Source organism: Phoca vitulina, unplaced genomic scaffold (genome assembly GCF_004348235.1).
Source record: "Phoca vitulina isolate PV1807 unplaced genomic scaffold, GSC_HSeal_1.0 scaffold16, whole genome shotgun sequence".
Classification (NCBI taxonomy): Eukaryota; Metazoa; Chordata; class Mammalia; order Carnivora; family Phocidae; genus Phoca; species Phoca vitulina.
Window position 1 is genome coordinate 30,866,929 of NW_022589719.1, and position 22,303 is coordinate 30,889,231.

Below are 22,303 nucleotides of genomic sequence, written 5' to 3' on the forward strand. Positions count from 1 at the left end.
TGAAGGAGGTACAGAGATGGGAGGTGATGGGGGACAGGTCTAGGAGGCAAAGGAGGTACAGAGATGGGAGGTGATGGGGGGACGGGTCTAGGAGGCGAAGGAGGTACAGAGATGGGAGGTGATGGGGGACGGGTCTAGGAGGCGAAGGAGGTACAGAGATAGGAGGTGATGTAAGTGCAGAAGCAGGAAGTAAGAGAGGTACAGAGTTGGGGGGCCCCCTATGGAAATTGATGGCAGTATACAGGGAAGGGAAGTGATGAGTGGACTAAAATGGGAGGTGATGGGGCCTCTGGGATGGGAAGTGACAGGGGGTCTGAGGTGGAATGTGGAGGGACTGAGGTGGGAAGTGATGGGGTCTGGCATGGAAACGAGGTGAAATGGGAAGATGGCCGGACACGGAGGTGATGGATAGTGCACAGACAGAAGGTGTGGGGTGCGGTGATGGGAAGTGAGAGGCCACAAGACCAGGAAGGACAGAGATGGAAGGTGACAGGTACAGAGTCAGAAATGGTATACAGAGAACCTTGGGGTTGAAGCTATGAAGCGATGAGGGACCTGAGACGGGAGGTGATGCAGGCCGGAAACAAGTGATAGAGGTTGGAAATGGAAGGTGATGAGGTCTGAGAGGGAAGATGAAGTAGGTTTTGAGATGGAAGGTTATGAGGGGCTGAGATAAGAGGTGACAGTGGGAAGTAAGAAAGGCCTGCCACAAGAGGCTATGGGGAGACTGGGCGGGGAGGTGATGGAGCCTGGAGTGGGGGTGATGGGGTGATAGGGAGGCTGGAATGGGGGTGAGGGAGAGACTGGGAGGAGGGGTGATGGGGAGATGGACTGGGAGATTACAGGGAGCCTGGGTTGGAAGGTGATGGAGAGCCCAGGATGGGGGAACGTAATCTCTAAGCAACTGGACTGCAGAGGTTAGAGACGCTGGGGGTCAGAGGTGGAGGTAGAGCAGAGAAGAAGGGGCATGCAAAGGAGAAAGGAAGCTGGGAGAGGGCTGGGACAGTGGAAGGAGCCGCCTGTTTGGGAGGTGATGGAAGGACAGTAGGGGGGACAGAAAGGATGGTTGCTGGAGGGACAGAGGTGAAAAAGACGGACATGGAGAGGTGAAAGAGGAAGAGATGGCACATGTCAGAGGCAGAAATGACAGATGGGACAGAGGGGAGCACAGATGGGGGGACACAGATAAGAACCCAGGCACAGAGATGCTAGAGCAGCCATGGGAATGTAGGGAGAGGTAGAGGTGGAGGTAAGGCGGCTGGAGAGATGGTAAGGGGCAGAGATGGAGGAGATGGTGAGGGAGAGAGACCGGGTAGGGGCGAACTGGACAGAGGATGAAAGGACAGAGACAGGGAGGGGACGGAGCGGAAACAGGAAGGTGATGACAAACCCCAGACGGGGAGAAGGAGGTGAAGGTGAGGCAAGAGATGAGTGATGGAGGCAGAGCTGAGGGCGAGGAAGGAAGGGGCTGATGGAGAGGCGAGGGCGGGGCTGAGAAGATGGGAGCCGGAGCTGGCCGGTGAGGGAGCGCGGTCCCGCGAAGCGGAGGGCGCCGGGCCGGGCGCGCACAAGCCGGGGTGCGGCCCGCAGGGCCAGGGCCGCGCGCACGGGAGGCCCGGGGAGGGGGCGCGGGGTGGGGGGGCGGCGGCCGGCCACGGCAGCGCCACTTACCGTGCCCGCCGCGGGTGAGGAAGGGCATGCGGTTGATGGCGATGGGCACGGTGCCGTGCTTGCTGTGGAAGTGGTGGACGTGGTGGGTGGTGCTGAGGCTGGAGGAGACCCGGGCCCCCTCGGCCGCCCCCAGCAACAGCAGCAGCAGCAGCAGCGGCGGCGGCGGCGTCAGGGGCCCGGCCAGGGCGGGGGGGCGGCGCGGGCACCCCCCCGGCCCGCTCCCCCCGGGGGGCATTTCGGCCCGGGGGCGGCCGCCTCACAGCCCCATGGCCGGGGGCGGGGACGCGGGGCTGTGTAGCCCCGCGAAGCCCCCCTCCGGCTCCGAGCCCCGGGAGGGGGGGATAGGGGGGTGAAAAGAAGGAAAACCAGAGCCCAAGCCTCGGTCCGGAGCCAACGAAATCAACTGGATCCCGCCGGGGAATCCGAGGTCCGCCGAGCGGCAACGCCAAGGTCCAGGACGCCTGGGTCCATCCCGAGGAGCTAAGGGGCTGCCCGCATCCCGGCGGGGTCGGAGCGGCGCAGGAGGGCCGTCAGAAACCCGGGGGAGCGCCCGGGGGAGGGGGCATGGTGCCGGGTGGAGAGGCAGGGGAGGCGCGGGGGCCAAGCAGGGATGGGAGAGCGGGGGAAATCCTGCGGAAAAACCGAGCCGGGGGGGAGGGGACTGGAGGGGAGAAGCGGGAGACCGACGGAGACTAGAGCCGGCCGCGCCGCTGCTGCCGCTGCCGCCCGACGGAGGCCCGGGGAAAGGAGGGAGCGGCCGAGGTGGGGGGGGGGGGGGGCGGGGGAAGGGGGGGGGGAAGCAAATCCGGGGGGGGGGGGGAATGAAGGCAGGAGAGGAGGGGAGAGGAGAGGAGGGGAGCGGGGCTGAGCAGAGGAAAGGCGCGAGCCTGCGAGATTCCGGCGGAGAGATGGAGGCAGCGGAGTGTTGCTGCAGAGGCTGAGGGCTGGAAGGGAGAGGGAGGGAGGGAGACAGGAAGGGAGGAAAGGAGAGGAGTGGAGAGGGGAGGGGAGGGGAGAGGGAGCGCGGGAGGAGGAGGGGGCAGGGCAGAGGGACCTGAGCGGCTCCCGATCTGCGGGCGGCGCTGGGCAGCTCCGCCGCACGGCACCTGGCTAGCCCGCTAGGCGCTCGCCTCTCCTCTGCGCGCGCCCCGCCCCTCCCCCGCGCCCGGGCGCGCGCCACCCTCCCGCCCGCTCCAGAGAAGAGGCCCTGCTGAATAATTGAACAGGACTGAGGCTAGCAAGAGAAGCAGCTCTCTTCCTCCTCCTTCCCTTCCCCCGCACCTGGACGAACCCCAATAGGGCTCTCTGGTCCAGCACGCAGAGATGTGGCCACGGCCACCTCTGCACGCACCCCTCGGAACACACGTGCACGCTAGGATGTGGACGGGTATGGAGACACCCACGTGCGCATACAGGCACCAGTGAGCGCGCAGACACACACAGGCTCAGACACATACATGCATACATGTGCTCATAGACACTGGCACACGGACTCACAGTCAGCGCGAGGGAGGGGCACGGGGTATACACGTGGACAGAGGCACACATCCGCGCACACATACACGTTTGGCCACGAGCGATGAACAGCCAACATACACATAGACACCTCCTCCCAGCTTACCCTCCAAAAACAATGACCCAGAGCCTCAAAGGTACTCAAGAGTAAGACATGTCACACACGCATAGTCTTCTCACCACCTCCCCAAAAGGATGCACCCCTACCCCCTGGACACCCCTGCTGGACTCCTCCAATCCTTCCTCTCGACTCCCCCTGCCCCTCCGCCAGCCTCAACCTCTCCCTCCACGGAGTTTCGAGGACACCTGTCCACTGAGTATGCCACGTAAGACAAAACCCTTTCTGGGTCACTTATGTTCAGCTGAGGAAGCCACTTAATCTAGGTGCCCCTCCACTGGGATCTGCCCCCTCCCCAGAGTTTTGGGGACCTCTGGAAAACACTTGTCATAGCCCAAGAAGTAAGTGCAGAGAGGCTCCCTTTCCCTCATCTGGATGTGACCTCTGCACCCACATCAATCTGGGTTGGGTTAGGACCAGGGAAGGGGGGTTATGTGGGGGGGAGCCAGAGGGTAGAGAAAGGAAAAGGGAGGGAGGTGGACATGGACCTGGAAGGAGCCAAAGAAATAGTGGGGTAGAGTGGGGAGGAGAGGTGGTGAAGAAAGGGCAAAAGGAAGGGGGAGGTGATGTAAGAAAGGGGAGAGGGAATGGGGGCGCCCAGGGAGGAGAGGGCTGGCTCCTGCTTATCCATTCTGAATTCCATCTTGGAGCAAAAACTGTCACCAAGAGCCGCGCACGTGCTTCGAGCGGCTCCCGAATGCAGTCAGCACCCGGGACAGCTCCTCTGTTGCCACTGCCACCTCCCCAACCTCGTGAGCTGACAGGGGCCCCCGTTTGGCCCCAGGCCCTCCAGAAGTGAAGAAGGGGTTCCTCAGAAGAGAAGGCTACAAGGTGCTACAGGGCTTCAGGAGGGAGGAGAGTAGAGACAGCAGCCTGCGAAGCAGGGCTGGGGTCCCCCAAAGCCTTGTCCTCCGGCCCTCTCCGTCCCATTCTTACGCCCCTGGCTCCAGAATAGAGACTGACAGAGCTCTGAGCAGGCAGAAAATGTATGGTCCCCGAGGGAGGGAGGGAGGGGCCGGTGGCAGTGAGAGGAGAGGAAGGGAAACCGCCTAGAGGCCAATCAATATCAGTGAGTGGGAAGTGGAGAGAGTTGGAGGGGGTGATGCTGGGGAGCGAGGGGAGAGACAGAGGGTACAAAAGAAGAGAAGTGTGCGAGAGATAAATAGAGGCTGCAGAGAGGGACAGAGCAAGAGGATGAGCTGAGAAACAGAGACAGGGGCAGACTTGGTGAAGAGCTGCCTGCCTGCAAGGGGTGGGCTCTGGAAGACAGAACCCCGGAGCAGAACTGATGGGAGCGCCTGGGTCCCGAACCTGAGCGCCCGGGTCCTGAACCCCAGCCCCATGGCAGGGAGTGTCCCTCCTTCTCTCTTCCCTTCCTCTCTCGCTTCATATTCTCTTTTTCATTCTCTCTCCACTTTCCTCTCTCTCAGGGCAGAGATGGGTTCCCTCCTATTAAATCTCCTGCCTTCTCAGAGCAGACTAATGAGCTTTAAAGGGACACAGAGGTCCTTCACACCCCATGTCACAGATGGAGAAACTGAGGCCATAAGTTGGGAAAGGCTGTCCGGAATGAAGGTCAGACCTCTCCTCATCCCGGTCTCTCCCCCACGAGACAACCCCAACCCTCTGAAGACACCCTGGCCAGGCCCACCCTCCTCCCTGTCTTCAGGCACAGAGCCCCTTGGTGTCCAGGGGTAGAGTGAACTGAACAGGCCTCTCGGCCAGGTTCCTGCTTGGCCTTGTGCCTCAATCGGGTCCCGACAAGACCAGCCATAGAGAGGCAGCATGAACAAGAAATAGCCGAGCCGTGGAGACTTAGGAGACACAACCCCCAGAGAAGAGGGAAGTATGGTTTGGGGAGCAACGGCAGAGCCCCCAGCCCCAGGTTCCCGCCCTGCCCTTCTCAGAAGGTCCCCCAGGGCTGGCATTTGGAGAAACAGCAGGCAGAATCCCGCCGGCTGCCAGGCTGCACCCACCTTGTCTTTACCTGCATGGCTCTGCTCAGGCTCTGCTACCAGACACACAGACCAATGCTCGGGGATGGTGATTCTTCCTGAGACGTGCCCTGCTCCCCAGCCCCGATTACCCCTGCCTCCCACCTGCCTGGAACCTGGAAAAGCTGTTCCAGCCTCTCTTCCCACCCTTGCTAAAAGATGTCATGACTCCCTAAACCCCCACCAATCACTATGCCGGCTTCCAGAAGGCTCCAGTGTGTGGGGCTATAGTAGTGACAATGGGCAGCGGCATTTCTTGACCGTGATCCCTTGCACCCCAGGCAAGAAATGCCCACTATTAGCACCCCCCAGCACCCGGGGCCTAAATGAGCAGCAGGAGGTAACAGAGGCAGCAGCTCCTAGGGCCTAGCTGCACTCTGCCCCCAGCACCCTAGGACTTAGGGCATGCAGCCTCGGGGTCTTCATCAGTTAAACAGGACGGTCAGTCTCCATCCCCCTGTCTTCATTGAGGAACAAATTCAAAGGGCCCTGTAAGCTGCCAAACACTAAACAATCAGCGGACATTGCTACTATTAAGCAGCAAAGCTACCACCATCTCCAGATCTCCTGCGTACAGCGACTGAGCTGGGTAGAAAGAGGCCCAGCCCTGTCTTTATTCCCCAGTAGCCAGGGCTCGAGTGTCCCCAAGGTGGCCCTCGTCTGGAGGCTTTGGAAGGAACAGAGAGCAGCAGGTCAGACGAGAAAATCCTGGAGACAAGAAGGGGATGTGGAGGTTCTCAAGGCTGGGCCATGCCTGAGAGCACCAGGACAATGCTGAGGGTGACGGGCTAGACATACTTCCAGAGGAGAAGGAAAAAACCAAGGCCTGCCAAGAGCCCAAGCCCCCAAACAGGCAGGTTTATCCAGTAAGAAACTCAGGACTCAGGCCCAGACGACGAAGGCTCCAAGGTCTGTCAAGGAGGCAAAGGCAGCGACCCCAGTTCTTAGCCCAGATCTACTATTAACTACCCCCCCAGGAATCCACCCACCCCTCCGGGCCTCAGTTTCCATCTTTGTAAAATGAAGAAGCCCAGTGCTGCGTCGTGGTGTGTGTGTGTGTGTGTGTGTGTGTGTGTCTTTCTGCAGGCCTCTGACTTGTCACATCCCTAGTCTCTCAGCAGGGCTATTCCAAGGAAGACCATTCAGGTGATGCCTGAGAAGGCTGCCCTCTCCCCAGCTGCTGCCGCAGCCCAATCATCCAAGAGAAACGCCACAGCCCCCCTCAGATAGGAGGTCACCTCTCCCCACTGCCTGCCCCAAGCTCTCACCAGCTGCTGGCCACCAACCACGAGGGAGTGGAGACGGCTGCTCACCCTGCCCTCTCCAGGGAGGGGCCTCAAACAACATGCAAGTTGGCAGACAGATGCCCAGACGGGGAGGAGAAGAACCAGACAAGGACATGGAGGAGTGTCCTTGTGGCCCCAAGGGACAACCTGCAGAGATTTTCCAGGGGCCGGGGGATAAGGGACCTGCACAGCTGGGGTCTAGGGAAGCCAGCTAGGCCTGGCCTCCCGGGAACCTCCTGAGCCTGCCCCTTGGGAGTGGGCCCACTCTGGGCAAGAAATAAGAGACTTCCACTGCACGCTTCAGAGGGCACCAGAGGAAAGGGGGTGCAGGTCAACGCCTGCCCCCTATCCTGCACCATAGCGTGTATGTGGAGCTACAAATAAGACACGGAAGACTATTACCCAAATCTCACGGGGATAGCAACAGAGGCTGACGCCTTTGGTTATAGGTGAAGGGAGCAGTGTCCAACCAGCTCCGACCGAGGAGAGGAGGCCATCTGTCAACAGATCGCCCCAGGGACTCAGCAGCAGCAATCCTGCACGGGCCCAAAAGAAAAGACTCCTGAGTGGACCGTAGCCAGCAGCTCCCTTGGCTCTCATGGCAGGAAGGGATAAGAAGGAAGCAAGCAGCATGGCTCTCGGAGACTCCCCCCTCCTCCCAGAAAGTCCCCATAGCTGGGCATGGGCCAGGAACCCCCCTCCCCGGGCACTCACGGTCGTTGCAGACAGGGCCTCCATAGGAAGTCATGGTGCAGTCACAGGTGAAGCCGTCCCACTGCTGCAGGCAAACGCCCTGGTTGGCACAGGACTCTTCGGTGCAGGTGGTGCTGGGGCCTGGAAGAGGCAGGAGGAAGGAACACCCCCCGCTCAGCCAAGCCCCTTCCCTCCCCGGAGGTGTGGAAGCTTCAGAGCCAGGCGGAAGGTCCTGCTCTCAACCCTGCCAGATTGGAAGGGCCAAATCCTGACGGGGCATGGGGGGCGGGGAGTGGACGGGTGCTCAGGGACTGCTAGGCTGGGCCTCGAACTATGATAAGGGGCCAGGGTAAGAGGCAACAGGAAGGGCAAACGACCCTTCACCCTCTGCACCCCTGCCCCAGAGCCGCCCCGATGCACCCCTGCAGCTTGGCCCTCCTGCAGCCTGCAGAGTCACCCCTAACTCCTCCACCCTCCACTCACCGTCGCAGCCCCTCTCCACCTGCCCGATGCGGTGCAGGGCGTCAGCGATGAGGTCTGGGAGGCGTCCGTTGAGGTCCACCGAGGCCAGGCAGCCCTGAAAGCCATCCCGGGAGGCCACCAGCTTGGGCAGGTTGCTGAACATGTTCTTGCTCAGACCACCAATGTACAACTCCCCTGTAAAGGGGGGGGGGGTCAAAACCTCGGCATCCTGGTCCCCGGTCCCCTCCCAGGACACCAGCCTCTGGTTGACAAGTCCTCCCAGCCTGCAGCATCCCCTCCCAGGCTCCAGTTTCCATACAGAGATCCCACGACCCACCCCCACCTCTTCCTCCTTCCTTCTCCACTTTGCCATCTGTCTGCTCCCCTCCCAGAGAAGCCCAGATGCCCAGGGCGGTCTTGCTTGGGGGTGGGGGGGGGAGCAGCTGGAAGAACGGGTTCCATGCACTCTCCCACACATCTGATTCCAGTTCCGGCCTGTAATCAGGGCCTTTCAGAGACGTGAGGCCCTCCCTGGGCCCCTCCCACTCCCTCCCTTCTCCCTGTTCCCAGAGCTTCTTCAGGCCTCTCCCAGCCAGCTCTCACTTCCCTCCCAGGTGCTCTAACCCAGCTCCCTTTCCCCAACAGCTGGGGCTGGGCCTGGGGACTCTGAGCGACTCCAGAAAGCAGTTCTCCTCAGGGACACTTGACCCCACGCCCCGCTGCCTGGCCACGTCACACCCAACTCCCTGGAAATCTTGGCCAGCCCATCGCAGAGCTTAGGCAAGACACAGTCTTGGCCACTGGCTCCTCGAAACAGAGAGGAGCCCAGACCCCCCTCAGGTTTGCCGCCCCGGATTCTCTGTGACACACTGCCCCCTTCTGGGAGCTGGGGGGACTGGCAGCACTCTGCCAGCACCAGACCCAGCTTCTAGCTCCAACCCTGCCTCCGGCTCACTGGCCTCTGAAGCTCCCATTTTCTCCTCTCCAAGAGGGGGGTGAATTCAAGAGCGTCTCTGAGGACCCTCCCCAAGTCCAGACAGTCTGAGCCACACTGACACACAGGGGTCCCCATGGGGCTGAGGCCTGTCTGGGGCCAGTGAAGGAGGCCGCTCATGCTGCCCCAGTGGGCTCTGGAGAAGCTGCAGGGCTCATCTTCACTCCTGGTCCAACGCCCGGGCTTTAGGCTCCTTCCCTCCTCTCTCAAGCACCCATTCTGAGGGCAGGCTTTGGTGACTTCGAGAGCTTCCCCAGAGGCCCTGGGGAACGCGTGACCCTGGTGTGACACAGACCCTACAGGGAAGCCTGGGTCCAAAAGAACCCCCCAAGTCAGCCTAGCCAATGCCCAAAGTAGGGCAGCAGACAGGGAGCCCACAACTGTTACTCCCTCCTCCCCTTATCAACTGCCCCCTCCCAGCCCACCCGGGGGAGGCACCTGCCGGGACGCTGAGCTCCCCGTTCTCTTTCCAGCCCTCAGCCAAGGCAGGCTTCTCTGGCTTGGAGGCCCAAGAGGCCTTCAGCAGCCCTGGGCTGCCTACTCCTAGCTCCAGAGCGAGGCCGCCAAGCTCCCCGCGAGGCACATCTTGTGGCCAGGCTTCCCGTGTTGAGGGCAGCCTCACGGGAGAGCTGAACAGAAAACATCAGGCTGGACACAGCAGAGAATGAGAATGAGGTGGAAACCACAGTGGCAGTGGAGAGAGAGGATCCCAGGGCGGGGGAGAGCTTGCTGCAGCCGAGGGGGGTCTGGGTTAGGCCAGGCCTTCTCCACAGGCCCCAGGCCCCACCTTTGAGATCGAGGTTTCGGGCGCCATTGGAGTGCTGCGTGACCGTGCGGGAGTCAATCTTGAGCGTGTGCACATTTCCTGGGTCCCTGGACACCACCACGTTGTGCCACTGGTTGTCATTGACTGGTTTGTCTGAGTTCCCCTTCATCAAGGACGGGCCATTCCCCAGGTCAAACACGTAGTGGATGTACCTGCCCCACAGTAGGGAGGAGACACTGGGTCAAGGCAGGGGCAAAGCTGGGAGGGCAGGGTAAGGAGGAGCTATGGTTCGCAAGGGGTTCCAGGTACCACGGGACAAAGGGATAGAGAGGGAGACCTCAGAGTGGAGGGACCCAGCCCAATGGCAAGAGGACTCTGGTGTGAAGTCCCATCATGGAGAGAACGTGGGGATGGAGGGCCACAGAGGAGCCGGCTCCTGAGACAGCCTCAGAAGAGGAGCTGGTCTGGGGAGAGGTTTGTGGGGACAGCAGGGCCCTCTGGGGGCGGGGGCAGGACAGAGCTGCTCTAGGGTGGGGTCCTCTCAGGCAAGAGAGGCCACAAGGGCTGGGCCCTGCCTTCTGCCTGTAGAAAGGCCCTGCCTGAGCCCAGACAGTGAACAGAGGACAGCTATAACTGGGAGAATCCTGGCGAGGCCGTTAACTGGGGAGTCACCAGGGTGGAAGCAGGGGGTGCTGCTTTTCCATCTTGGCTGGTGGCTGGGGACCTGAACCTTGAGCTGTGGTTCAAGGGGACTGGATATCTCAGCCAGCAGCTGGGGGCCGGATCGTGGTCAGCAGGGGAAGGGGATCCCTTCCTCGCCAGTGGTGCCGGGCCCAGCACCTCACCCCTTGACCAGCTCGATGACAATGAAGTCATTGCCGTTGCCCGAGTTGAACAGGAGAAGCCCATCAGGGGCTGTGGTCTTGAACTGGAAGAAGAGGTGCATGGAAGCGTAGGCTTGGAGCGTGGCGAGCGCCAGGTAGCTGCTGCGACTCTTGAAGGTGACCGGATCAGCCACAATGGCCCGTAGGCCGAAGCGAGCGTTGAGCTCGCAGTAGGTGATGTCACCGTCCTTACACTGGTCCATGTAGGGCTGGCCGTTGAACACCAGCCCACTCAGGTGCCCGATGAAGTTGGAGGGCACCACGGAGATGAAGCGTCGCTCCGTCATGATGCCCGTCTCGATGTTGTGGAACTCCAGCCGCGTATGGGCTCCTGCCATCTGTCCTGCTCGGGGCCAGACACAGAGATGAGGTGGGCAGACTGGGGGAGCATTTCCGGGGCTGGGCCTTGGGTCTCCCAGGAGCCTCCCTTCCACACAAGGGCCTCGGGGGGAGGGGTGCTGGCAGCTGGGCCTTGGAGGAGCCGGCCGACTCACTGGTCCAGCGCTCACGGGCATCCGGGGCCATGCCGCCTGCAAGGAGCACCCCCTAATATGCCACTCCTTGGGGAGAAATGGCAGCCGTAGCTTGCCAGAATGCTGCCCCAGGGAGGGAGGCCCAGGCAGTTGTCACCAAGAAGAGAGCCATCCACAGGCCGCTGGAGATGTATCCACTCCCTGGTCTCAGAGCACTTACCCTCGACGGTGACATTGTCCACAGACAGCTGCAAACTCTTGCCACGCCGCACCACCCTCACCGTGTGCCACTCGTTGTCGTTGAGCTTGTGGCCCGCAAAGAGCGTCTCAGGGCCTTTACCTGTGGCACCAAGGGGGGAGTGAGCACGGCGCTCCCACGCGCCCGCATATGGCTTCCTGTGCCGCCCCAAGCGCGCACAGAGTCTCACCCCCGTGCACTGCGCACACACAGCTTGCGGCACGTCTTCAGCCGTGCCACGCACCCACACACACGAGGGCACACGCTCGCACGGTGGTTCCACACCCCGTCACAAATCCAGATAACAGTACTGCCACTTTGTGCGACTGCCAAGGGCGTCATTGGAATAGAGTCTGATGGGAAAGGTGCCTCTAGACTGGTGCCCTGAGGCCCTGCACACAGACACTCATACCTACAACCAATATTTTCTTTCCAAGTCTTCTAAGGAACTTCAATGTCAGTGTGTGTAGCCAGCAGTGAGATTCCCAGCATATAGGCATAGACCTATAATTTTCAAAAATACAGAGCATTACCATGCCCCCACGTGTGAGTCTGCACCCACAGCTTCGTTGCTGGCAGTGAAACCTTCGTAGAGACACGCAGCTCCCCCATCTCCGGAGGGACCCCGTGGGACCCTTCTGTACACAGCTGGTTAACTCCGCACATCTGGACATGCGACCACACACACAGCACAGCCAACATGGCCAGAGAGGGGAACCTTTCTTAGGAATCATGACCATTTATTCAAGACCAGGATTATCTGATCCAAGTCTAGGATGAAATATATTTTTTTGTAGAATGATGCTACACCGCGCTGCACACCCAGATCACCACCGGGCCCCCCAGGGCTCAGGCCAGAGGGGACCGGGCTCACCAGGCATGCGCACACAGGGACCAAACACCCACAGAGACACGCTGAGCACACACAGCCCCTCTGCAGGCGTCTGCCGTGCTCCTGGGCTCTCTTGCGTGACATCAGGGCACACCATGCAGAAACACTCTCAGAGACAGAACATTGAGCCCAGCACACTGGGATGCTCAGAAATGTCCACACCTGCTCTCCATCTCACCCCAGCCGAGAGCCTCCCTGTCCCCTCTGAATGCACCCCAAACTTGGCAGGAACTCAGCCCCCACCCGCCACAGGAGCCGTGGAGGGCTGAACTTTGAAGCCCTGACCCTGTTCCCCACCCTCATCTTCTTTCTTGCGTGCCTCGCCCTCCCCCTTGTGGCCACCTCTGGAGATGCAGTGGAATGTTCCCGCTCCTCTCCGGCTTCTTCTGGCCGTAGGGCGGTGGGCCTTCCTGTGGGAGGTGCCACCAAGGCTTTGCCCCGCCCTCCCGAGGACTTGAGTTGACAAGGCTTCCTGGCCTTCCTTTGCTCAGACCTAGGGAGCATGCTGACCCACGGTCCTCCACCAACTCTTCCTGGTTCAGCGTCACTGGGCCCGTTCTGCCCTCCACAGCCACCCCACCCCCACCCACCCTCATGCCTGCTCCCCTCCCCACACCCACTGCCCAACCCCCACACAAGCTAGCCCCCGCTATCCCTCCCCAGATCCCAGCGTCCAGCATCCCAGGCCCCTGGGGGCTCTGCAGAAGAAGAGGGAAGCCACTTACTGGGTGCGCAGCCGACGCGCAGGCAGTCTGGGGGGGCCATGGGGCGGGCAGAGGGGGAGGGGAGACAAAAAGGCAGAACAAGTTTTTTGTTTTTTTGTTTTTTACATCCTTCACAGGCAGGGGTGTCTGCGGGCGGGGGTTCCCCCCGGGACCACTTTCCGGGGACCACGCGTGCCCAGGTGCCCTCTCCCCTTCCTCAGTTGGACCCCTGTCCCTCCTGCCCCCAAGAGGGCTCCAACCCTCCCCAGAGCTGGGAGGCAGGGCAGTCAGGTGATGGGAAGAGGGCTTGCGTCTCCCTTAGAGGGGCCCAGGCCTCTCATGTCTGAGGGAGATGGGCACCTTGGGAATCCCAGTCGTACAGGGGATCATAGTGGGGCTGCGGGCTTGACCAACCCCACATCTCCACATCTCCGGGAGGGAGATGGATGGGGAGGGCCAGAATCCCTGCATCCCCTGCTCTGGGACGACTCCCTGCTCAGAGCCCAAGTTGTGACACGTCACTCCCCATGCCCCCTGGGCTCTGAGCTAAATGGAGGGGTCTGCCCCAGGACTCCCTTCCCGAGGCCATCCACCTCCCAAAGTCCCAGGGGGCCAGCACCACCCCTCCAGGAACCTTCCTTCTACCCTTCCTAACACGGAGGATGCCAGGCTGCCACTGGGGACTGGAGTGATCTTTCACCCTGAAGAGCAACTAGCATCGATCTGTTCTCCAAGGGAGGGGCCAGGGCCTCACAGATGGGGATACCAAGGCCCCCAAAGTGTGATTCCAGAGGACACCCAGAGAGTCAGGGACAGGCAGGCACCATAGGCTAAGTCTCCTGTCCCTGCTCCAGCCCCAGCATTGTTATCCTATGACTCCAGGGTCAGCGGGCCCCATGTGGCCAGAAAGCACGCTATCTACACAGAACTGCAGCCCAGGGCCCCAGGGCCTTGGGCAACCCCCACCCCACCTCGATGGGACACATTATCCACACCGTGTTAGTCAGCCAGCCTTACAGAGGGAATGGACACTAGGGTCCTACGAAGTTGGGAATTAGGGCCCTTTGGACACTGCACCATGCCATCAGACCCAGACAGCCTGGGGCTGCAGAAGTCCTACACCCTGAGGCAGAGGAGCTGGGTCCCAATCTCATTATGTGGCTGTGGGCAAATCACTTTTCTCTGAGCCTCAGCTTTCCTCCCTGTGAGCTGAGAACAAGAAAGAGGGGTTCAGCGGGCGGGCCCTTGTCTTTCAGAAAAGGGGCAGTTTCCAGCAATATCCTGGCATCCTATGGCTCCTCCCAGAGCAGACTCTACCCACAGCCCTACGCCCAGGAAACAAAGGCGGGGGCATCTGGCATCCCTTGGGCCCCTGAAGGTTCCTGCAGTGGAGGTGAACAGATTCCCCTGTGGCTCTGGGGGCACGGGCCCCTCGGGCAGTACGGCTGAGCTCCACACGCGTTGTCAACCGCAACAGAAGAGTGGGGGGAGCAGCCGGGACCCTGAGCCACCGCCTGGCACCAAGGGAGGGAAGAGGAAGCAGAGGAAGGCCAAGGAGCAGATTCAGGGGAAAGTCAGAGGCCCAGTGAGAAGGAGGTCGAGAGGGTGCAGAGAGAAAAGAGGAAGGAAGGGGGAGCTGAGGGAAGGAGAAGCTAGATGGAAGGAGGGGAAGAATGTCAGGGTGAGGGTGGGAGGGTGCCAGGCCTGCAGTCGGGTCACGGGGGCTCTCTTTGGGCCAGCAGAGCCTTCACCAATGAAGGGTCCAAAAAAGAAAAAAGGGGCTGGAAGGGCAGGCCGATCCCCTGTTGGGAAAAGCTCAGTTCTTCCCCTCCCCAGCAGGGGAGTGCCAGGAATGGGGGTCCATCTGTCCAGAGAAGAGGTGTTGGCTCCAGGTCCACCCCCTGCAAGGACCCACCCTCAGAAGCCCCGCTCCAGTGGGGTTTGAGGACAGCAAACACCCTGTGAAGACGGGTACTGCGGGAAGGAGCCAGCACCATCCCGGAGGCAGGCAGAAAGTGGGGGTGAGAGAGGGCACCAGCCCTCCGGGCACCCACCCGCCCGGAGCCAGCTCAGGCAGCACTAGCTAGCGACTTGTTAGCTAGCGACCTGCGCCTCAGGTTCTGGGAAGGAATGGAAGTGACAGGTCTGCGCAGACCCACCAAGGTCCTGGCTGGACATAGAGACCAGGACGAGGGGATGAGTGTGTGAGGAAACAGGTGGGAAAGGTCACCTGCATGTTAAGGAACCCAGGGTAAAGAACCTAGCCTTTCCATCCACGCCCCACCTGATCTCCTGCCCCACCCAGACCACACAGATCCCACAGATGGGAGATGGTAGGCCCAAGGCTCCTATGCAAGAAGCCTCAGGAGCCCACTGGCCAGAAGCTCATCTCAGAAGTGACATGAAAGAGTGGCAGTCTGCAGTTCTTGTTCGGAGCAATCTCCCCGGCAGCCCAGGCTATGGGAGGAGTTTGAGAACCACTGACAGCCCCCAACCCCCCCCAATGGGAACGAAGCACCCTTCCATGGCTCCGGGGGTTAACAGGCTTTGGAATGTAATGTGTATTCAGCCTGGTTTACGGCAAGAATGAGTTAGGCTTACTCTGTATGCCTGAGAGGGCAGAACTAGGTCCACAAGTGGGAACTTCAGAAGGAGCGGTTGACACGAAGGAAAAAAGACCCAATGATTAGAGTGGCCATCAGAGGTGGGGAGCTCCTGACATGGGCGGCTGAGCAGAGATGGAGGAACTAACGGGTAACTCACACATGGGCTGGGGCGGGGACGGGGCATGCTGCCTGGAGGAGGTAACTTCTAAGGGTATCTCCAGCTTGGAGATTCTCCTATTACAATATGCCCTTCATATCAGCCTCATGGACAGCTGGGTCTTCAGGGGCACGCCTGGTGGAGGGCAACAGGGACGGGCCAGGCTGGGCAATGGCCCAAGAGGCCATACCAAGGGCAAAAGGACCCAGGAACACAGGTCACAGTGGAACAGGGTGATGAATCCAGGGGACTCTAGTGTTCTCTGGGGACAGAAATCAATCACCTGCTCAGAAGCTGCAGACAGCAGAGCTTAGGGTACTTGCTCAGTGTCTGCAGGCCAAGGGACAGGACAGGAGGCACAGTCCAGTGTCTCTAGCATCCTCTGCCCAGAAGGACGCAGCGGCTCCTGGTTGGCCCTTCCTGGCCCAGCAAACGCCCCACCTTCTGAAGCTGGCACTGAGGGCCTCCTCCCAGTTGTCCCACCAAGTGACCACCGGCAGCCTCACTTTCCTCTTTAGGACCCAGCATCAAGTCTGCATCCTTCCACCAAGCATCTGACAGGTTGCAGAGCTGCCTTCCTTCCCTACAAGATGAGACCTCGAGGCCAGAGAGCAAGGCTTCTCAGGCTTCTCTCTGGTCCCCAGCAGTAAGTCCAGCTCAGGACCAGCCTTGGTGGTGTTCCCCGCCTGTGAGGCCCCACAGGCGCTGGATAGCAAGCAGGCTGGGGAAGCAGGAGTCAGACTGGGTCATGCAGTGTGGAAGCAAGCCTCCAGGCCTGGCTTGAAGCTTAGGTCCTTACCCCAGTAAGATTTTCCTTCGAGAAGGCTGGGTGAGTCCCTACATATGTGTCCTGCATCTGTGTAATGCCTTTATTCCCGTTATTCCATCTGAGCCTCAAAACTACCATAGAAGGTAAACAGAGCGAGGATCCTTAACTTCATTTTATAGATAAAATGAGGGCCAGCAGAGGGGAATGACTTACCCAGCAGTCAAAGAGACTGGGTCTGAAACCCAGATCTCCTGGCCCCAGGCCCAGTGCTCTTCCCATCAGAGCCTGAGGCTGCATGGCTGGGTGCGGATCACACAGCAGCCACATGCCTCCCTGTACACATGTCCCTCGGTATTGTGGACAGATGCATCTGCACCAAGCATTTGGTCATGGCTTGTCATGAGCCATATTAGAGATGGCATCTCTGCATGGGGCCCGGCAGAGGCAGAGGTGAGAGGTGGGAGGACTGTCTTGCTGGCTGGCATCCTGAGGGCCACCTTCTTCTCTGCCTTCTAAGTACTTATGAGGCACAGACAGAAAAGCATGCCAATGGGAAGGAGAGGGTAGATCCTAAGGGTGAAAGGTCCTGAGGACCCACCAGAAAGCATTTTCCTGGCTGAGGACACCGCCTCCTGTCTAATCTAAAGGAACCCAAGCTTCTTCCCCAAGCACCTAAGACAGCCCAGGTGAGGAAGAAGCATCTGCCTTCCCTGCAAACAGAAGGCCAGAGATGTTCCCTACCGTATCACTCCCCAGCACACAGAACCATGTGCTACTGTGCGGAGAACACACACCTCCCAGGGCGAAGGAGTATGTCACACTGGGTCTGGGTACACAGACCAGGAATGTCTGAGGAAGCACGGGGCCACTCATGGGGTCCTGGGCTGGTGCCTTCCTCCCGTGACCATTTCAGAGGGACCGGGGGTGTTGTACAGACCATGAGACATTGGCCAAAGGGAGTCTCCCTTCCCACTTTCCCCCCTGCAGCACTGACACCCAGCACCACTCTGTGGGCTATGATGGCCCAAAGCAGAGCTTCACAGAGCCCTCATGTTCCCCAACTCTATGGCCCCAGCCACCTACACATCTCCCTGCCTCCAGGCCCTGCCCTGCTCAGCAAATCCTTGTCCTGGGAGGACAAAGACCAACTGGCCAAAAGGGGAAAGGGAAAGACATCATATAAATTTATTAATGAGGCAATGGGTCCCCAAAAGGCCACAGTCTGTTCCACAAATGGCCTAGAGACCAAAGTTAGGGTGAAACTGCAGATCAAGATTTAAAAGCTCAAAGCTCTGTGTTCTCTCCAGTTGAGACTCCTAATCTGCTCAGAAGAATCCTACTTCTCTTCCTGCCCAGGACACAACGAGCGAGCCTCGTGGCCTGAATCTTCCTACATGGCAGGCCCTTGGGTGCTATACTTCTATGTGTTTAGCGAGGCTAGTATGAAACAGACAGTCATGAGCCCAGCCTGGATGGCTCAGGACCTCCAACTTCCAGTGTTCCCCTGACTGAAAGCCCCACCAAGGCGGGATCCTCGTCTTCGCTGCTGTTATAGTCCAGGGGCAGAAGACACTGGTGCTTACAAAGTGTCCCATAAATATGAGCGGAATGAGTGCACCTGCTGCTTTCTTCCTGCCCCAACAGGCCTGATGGTCCCATCCGCACAGACACCCTGGGGATGGCCAGGTGATGTATGCTCTGGGCAGGAGCAGAGATGGCAAGCCATCTGATGGTGAGGGTTCCTGATGCCCTCCACTCCCCAGTCTGTTAGAGGCAATGGGAAAACACTGTACTTTAGGGCAAATGACCTGGGTTTGAATCTGGGCTCCTTCCCCAACCACTGCTGGCTTTGTGATGTTGGATGAGTCAGTATGTGAATTTCACAATCTATAAAACAGGCAAAGCAAAGCCCAGCAGGTGATCTTGTGGCTTCACAGGGCAGCTATGGGACTCAAGCGTGAAAGGAGACAAGGGAAGACATGTCCTGAGTTGTCCAGCGTCATCTGTGCACCTGTGCACACAGACAGACATGGCTCTTTAAACTCAGAGCAGGTGAGAGTGGCTGTGTACAGAGTCAGGTCCTCCTCATCGCCAGATGAGCTGCGCTGAGCTCAGGCTTAGCACCGCCAGGCATCTGTAAGTCCTTCCCAAATGAATGAACCAGTGAAAGAGTAAGTGGATGAGCCGACAACCAAGAAGGAGCTATGTTGTTACATGTGGATGCAGGACAGGCGCCACCAAACCCAAATGAGTATCCCGGGAGAGCGGCTGTCACACCGAGACACACTTGGATGGATGGCACGGCCATGCTGGGGGTACCCCATATCCAGTGCTGCCAAACATGGGGCATCCCCTACACTGTGCATCCTTGCTAGAGACAGAGCTCTCAGGGGCGCTGACCCAGGGTTGGCACCTCCCCATTTCTCACTCTCGGTGGCGCCACCACCAGCTTCTCCAGACAGAGGGGGTGTGGTCAGAGGCAAGGACAGGGAAGGGACCAGAACACAGGGCGGGGTGGTTACCGAGGTTGACCGTGAGCTTCATCTGGCCCCCATCCAGCTCGAGGCGCAGGGTGTCGGCGGACTCCCTGGAGGTGGTGGCCATCATTAGCCCGTAGGCCCGCTGTGACATGAAGCGCAGAGACACATCCTCCGCCTCCGTGTGCATGGCATTCGGCAGCATGATCTTCATGTACATGGAGCCATCATAGCTCAGGACCGTGGCCTCTGCCCCAGAAGTGGGGAGAGAGGGAATCGAGGTACAGGTGAAGGCCAGTGGAGGGAGAGAGAAGACCAAGAGGATCGTTACAAGGATGACAGGCCCAAGGCTGGCCTGTGAGGGGCACCCTGAGGAGGAAAGGGCCCAAAGATGGGCAGCGGGGACACCCGGAATGAAAACCAGCCTCACCTCTCTCACAGACCCGCCCCAGAAAGCCGGTCCCGATGCAGTCACAGATGAAGCGGTTCCAGCCCTCTCGACAGACGCCCCCGTTGCGACAGGGGGCAGAGGCACACTGCTTCAGTGTCTCCCGGGAGCAGAAGGGGGCGATGCCCACCGCCCCCTGAGCCTCGGCCAGGCCCCGAAGGTCTCGGCTGCGCCCATCGATGAAGAGGTCCCGCACACAGCCCACGTAGCCAGCCCGGAGCGCCGCCGTCCACACCTCCGGGGGCAGAGGCAGGTCCACCCGTCCTCCCTCAGGGAGACCACCCAGGTACAGCTCGCTCTCCAGGTCCAGAATCTCACTCTCCCCGGTGGCCAAAAACGGTGTGCTGCGGCTGTTCACCGAGATGGAGCCTAAGGATCAAGGGAGAGTGGGCCTCAGGGACGAAGGCAGGATTGAGAGTCAACACGGGCCAGAAAGGGACCCCTGACCACCCACCCCACACCCTACAGCAGCCCTGGGCCGGAAGCTCAGCCTTATTTGCAGCTGCTGATACTACTTGACAAAGATTTCAAGTTCAGGAGCTCAGGTGAGCCAGCCCCAGCCCAGCTGTGGTGTGTGGTGGGCCTCCGTCCACACTCCTCCCTCTGCACCTGAGTGAGTCCTCAGGGGATGCACAGCAGTTGGACATGCCCCAAAGGGCTGGATCACTCATGGGTCATCTCCCCAGCCAGTGCCTTAGACGAGAAACCAGAGGCAGAGAACCCTAAGGAGGCTGAAAGGTTTGAATCCAAAGTGTTTTCTTCCTACTAACATTTATTGAACTTCTTTGACTGTGTGTCAAGCACTCGGCACTTCTCTTATGTCAGGGTCTCAAGGTAACCCTATGAAAATAGCCCTTTATGATCCCATTCTGAAGCGGCAGGTGAGGCTTAGGGAGATTGGGGAACCTGCCCAAAGCACCCCAGAGGGTAAGGAGCAGAGGCAGAGTGCCATCCAGAGCCTGCTGGTCCAACCCTCTGCCTGGTGGACAAGATGGGCAGGCAGATCCGCTCCCAGAGCCCGACACAGGGTGACAGTCAGGAGAGGGATGGCCAGGCACAGAGCTCCTGAGTCGTAAGACTTCTTTAGAAGGAAAGGCTGGTTATCTTAGACAAAAGATTTGGGATCAAGTGGGAGCTTCAAAACCTTTACTGAGATCTTTAAGAAGCAGAAGCCTATACATTAGAAACTATTCTGTTTACATTTTTTTCTATACTTTTTCCTTCTTCTGTCCTTTCTCAAGAATTCTTAAGGAAAAAAAAAAGTCTTTGGGCGCCTGGGTGGCTCAGTCGGTTAAGTGTCTGCCTTTGGCTCAGGTCACGATCCCAGGGTCCTGGGATCAAGCCCCGCGTCAGGCTCCCTGCTCAGCGAGGAGTCTGCTTCTCCCTCTGCCTCTGCCCCTCCCTCCCACCCCCCCAACCCATCCACTAGTGCACTTGCTTTCTCTCTCTCTCTCTCTCTCTCATAAATAAATAATATTAAAAAAAAAAAGTCTGCCTATCTCCACAGGGTTAAAGAGAGGTAAGGAGGGTTTGGTCTACATTAGCCTGACTGGGCAGAGATCTTGGACAGGGTAGGGGGTGCAGTAGGAGATCAAAGCATGAGTACAGGGTGTCAAATTCAAGAAGCAGAATTAGGGCCTCTTCTATGGATGGGACTCCTAATCTGGAGCACGTTCTCCTCTGCTCAAAACCTTTTCTAAGCCAGAGAAGTCACTCCCCTGTGTCCCATTTTAATAACATGGCCCTAGCTTGTCTCTCCTGACAAGGTGTCAGATGTCCCAGGGTCTCGCTGCTAAAACCCACTCCCTGACCAGGCCCCCCTATATGACCCTCTGATCACCCATATCCCTGTTGGTAGCAGATTCCCCAGATGCCTGCTCTACCCACCTGCTGTGGGGCCTCCTGAACATGGACGCTGCCCAGCTGGACTCTCAGTAAATGAACCAAATGGGGGAGAAGGAAGAGGGAGGGAAAGGAAGAGATGGGGAAAGAATGTACAATGGAGAGTCAACAAAAGGAAATTAAAGTGAGTACAGCCCTTGCTGCAGATCCTTGCTCCAAAACAGGAAATGGAACAACCCAAGTGTCCATTGACAGATAAATGGACAAACAAAAGGTGGTGGTATTTACATACAATGGAATATTATTCAGCCATAAAAAGGAAGGAAATGCTGACACCTGCTACAACATGGATGAACTTGAAAACACATTCAGTGAAATCAGCCAGACACAAAAGGACAATTATTATATGATTCCATTTACAGGAGGTCCCTAGGGTAGTCAATCCATAGAAACAGAAAGTAGGATGGTGGCTGCCAGGGGCTCGGGGAGGGGAACAGGGACTTAGTGTTTCATGGGGACAGAGTTTCAGCTTGGGAAGATGAAAAGTTCTGGAGATGTATGGTGGTAATAGTTGTACAACAGTGTGAAGGTCCTTAATGCCACCGAACTGTGCACTTTAAAAATGGTTAAAATGGTAATGTTATGTGTAATTTAACACAACTAAGAAAAAAAAAAAACATGGAAAAGGTCAAGGAGAGCTTTGTTGGGATGACTGCCCCAAGTCTGGGATTAAGTGCACAAATGAACTTGGGACATCAGAAATGGCCAGAGCTGGTCAAACAGTGACCCAAGGACCAGCCAGACCTGGTGTGTGGGCTCTGGAGATCTGTGGGAGGCTAACGAGACCACTGCATGAAGGGAGAGAGGAGCAGAAGGCCCTGGGGTTCTCTGCAAGGCCTGAGCAGACTTCCAACCTAGAGAGTCACTAGTCACCTATGGGGAAACCCTGGGAGGCAGCGAGTGCTCTGTGAAGACCCCCAGGTGCCATCATGAGACAAAACCAAGGGATGAACCCATGTACTGTAAAGCCTGGGGAAGGGGATATTTCTCTGGGGAAGAGAAGGGAAGAAACAGCCAGCCACGAGAGGCGGATGTTTCTGGGAGCCATAGTGCCTCCTTCCTCCCTGTGTGTGGGGGGAAACAGCCCCTCCACCCAATCTCGAAGGCCTGATGCAGTGACAACTGGGGGGGCGGGCACAACAATTTAGCTGATGTTGGTAAGTGCTTACATTGGATAATGTGTCAGTTCTCCTTTACATCAATTCATTCTCTCGTGGTCAACAAATGGAGAAGAACAAAGAGAGAATTGGACAG

General features: G+C 58.7%; 1 protein-coding gene across 14 annotated transcripts in view; it reads right to left on the reverse strand.

The window, feature by feature from the left end:
- The window catches only part of NRXN2 (neurexin 2), a 97,281-nt gene that overhangs the window by 34,894 nt on the left and 40,084 nt on the right, over positions 1–22,303 (reverse strand). For 8 of the 14 annotated variants that reach the window (XM_032414354.1, XM_032414355.1, XM_032414359.1 and 5 more), the window contains 8 exons: positions 19,130–19,516; positions 18,745–18,948; positions 12,712–12,738; positions 11,077–11,196; positions 10,345–10,726; positions 9,521–9,711; positions 7,761–7,934; positions 7,299–7,418 (listed from right to left, as the gene is read on the reverse strand). In XM_032414354.1, coding sequence (XP_032270245.1) covers positions 7,299–7,418; positions 7,761–7,934; positions 9,521–9,711; positions 10,345–10,726; positions 11,077–11,196; positions 12,712–12,738; positions 18,745–18,948; positions 19,130–19,516 — 1,605 coding nt within the window. Of the gene's footprint in view, positions 1–1,671; positions 1,907–7,298; positions 7,419–7,760; positions 7,935–9,520; positions 9,712–10,344; positions 10,727–11,076; positions 11,206–12,711; positions 12,739–18,744; positions 18,949–19,129; positions 19,517–22,303 lie in introns of those variants that run through there. The other 6 variants (XM_032414357.1, XM_032414349.1, XM_032414351.1 and 3 more) reach the window with 3 other exon arrangements.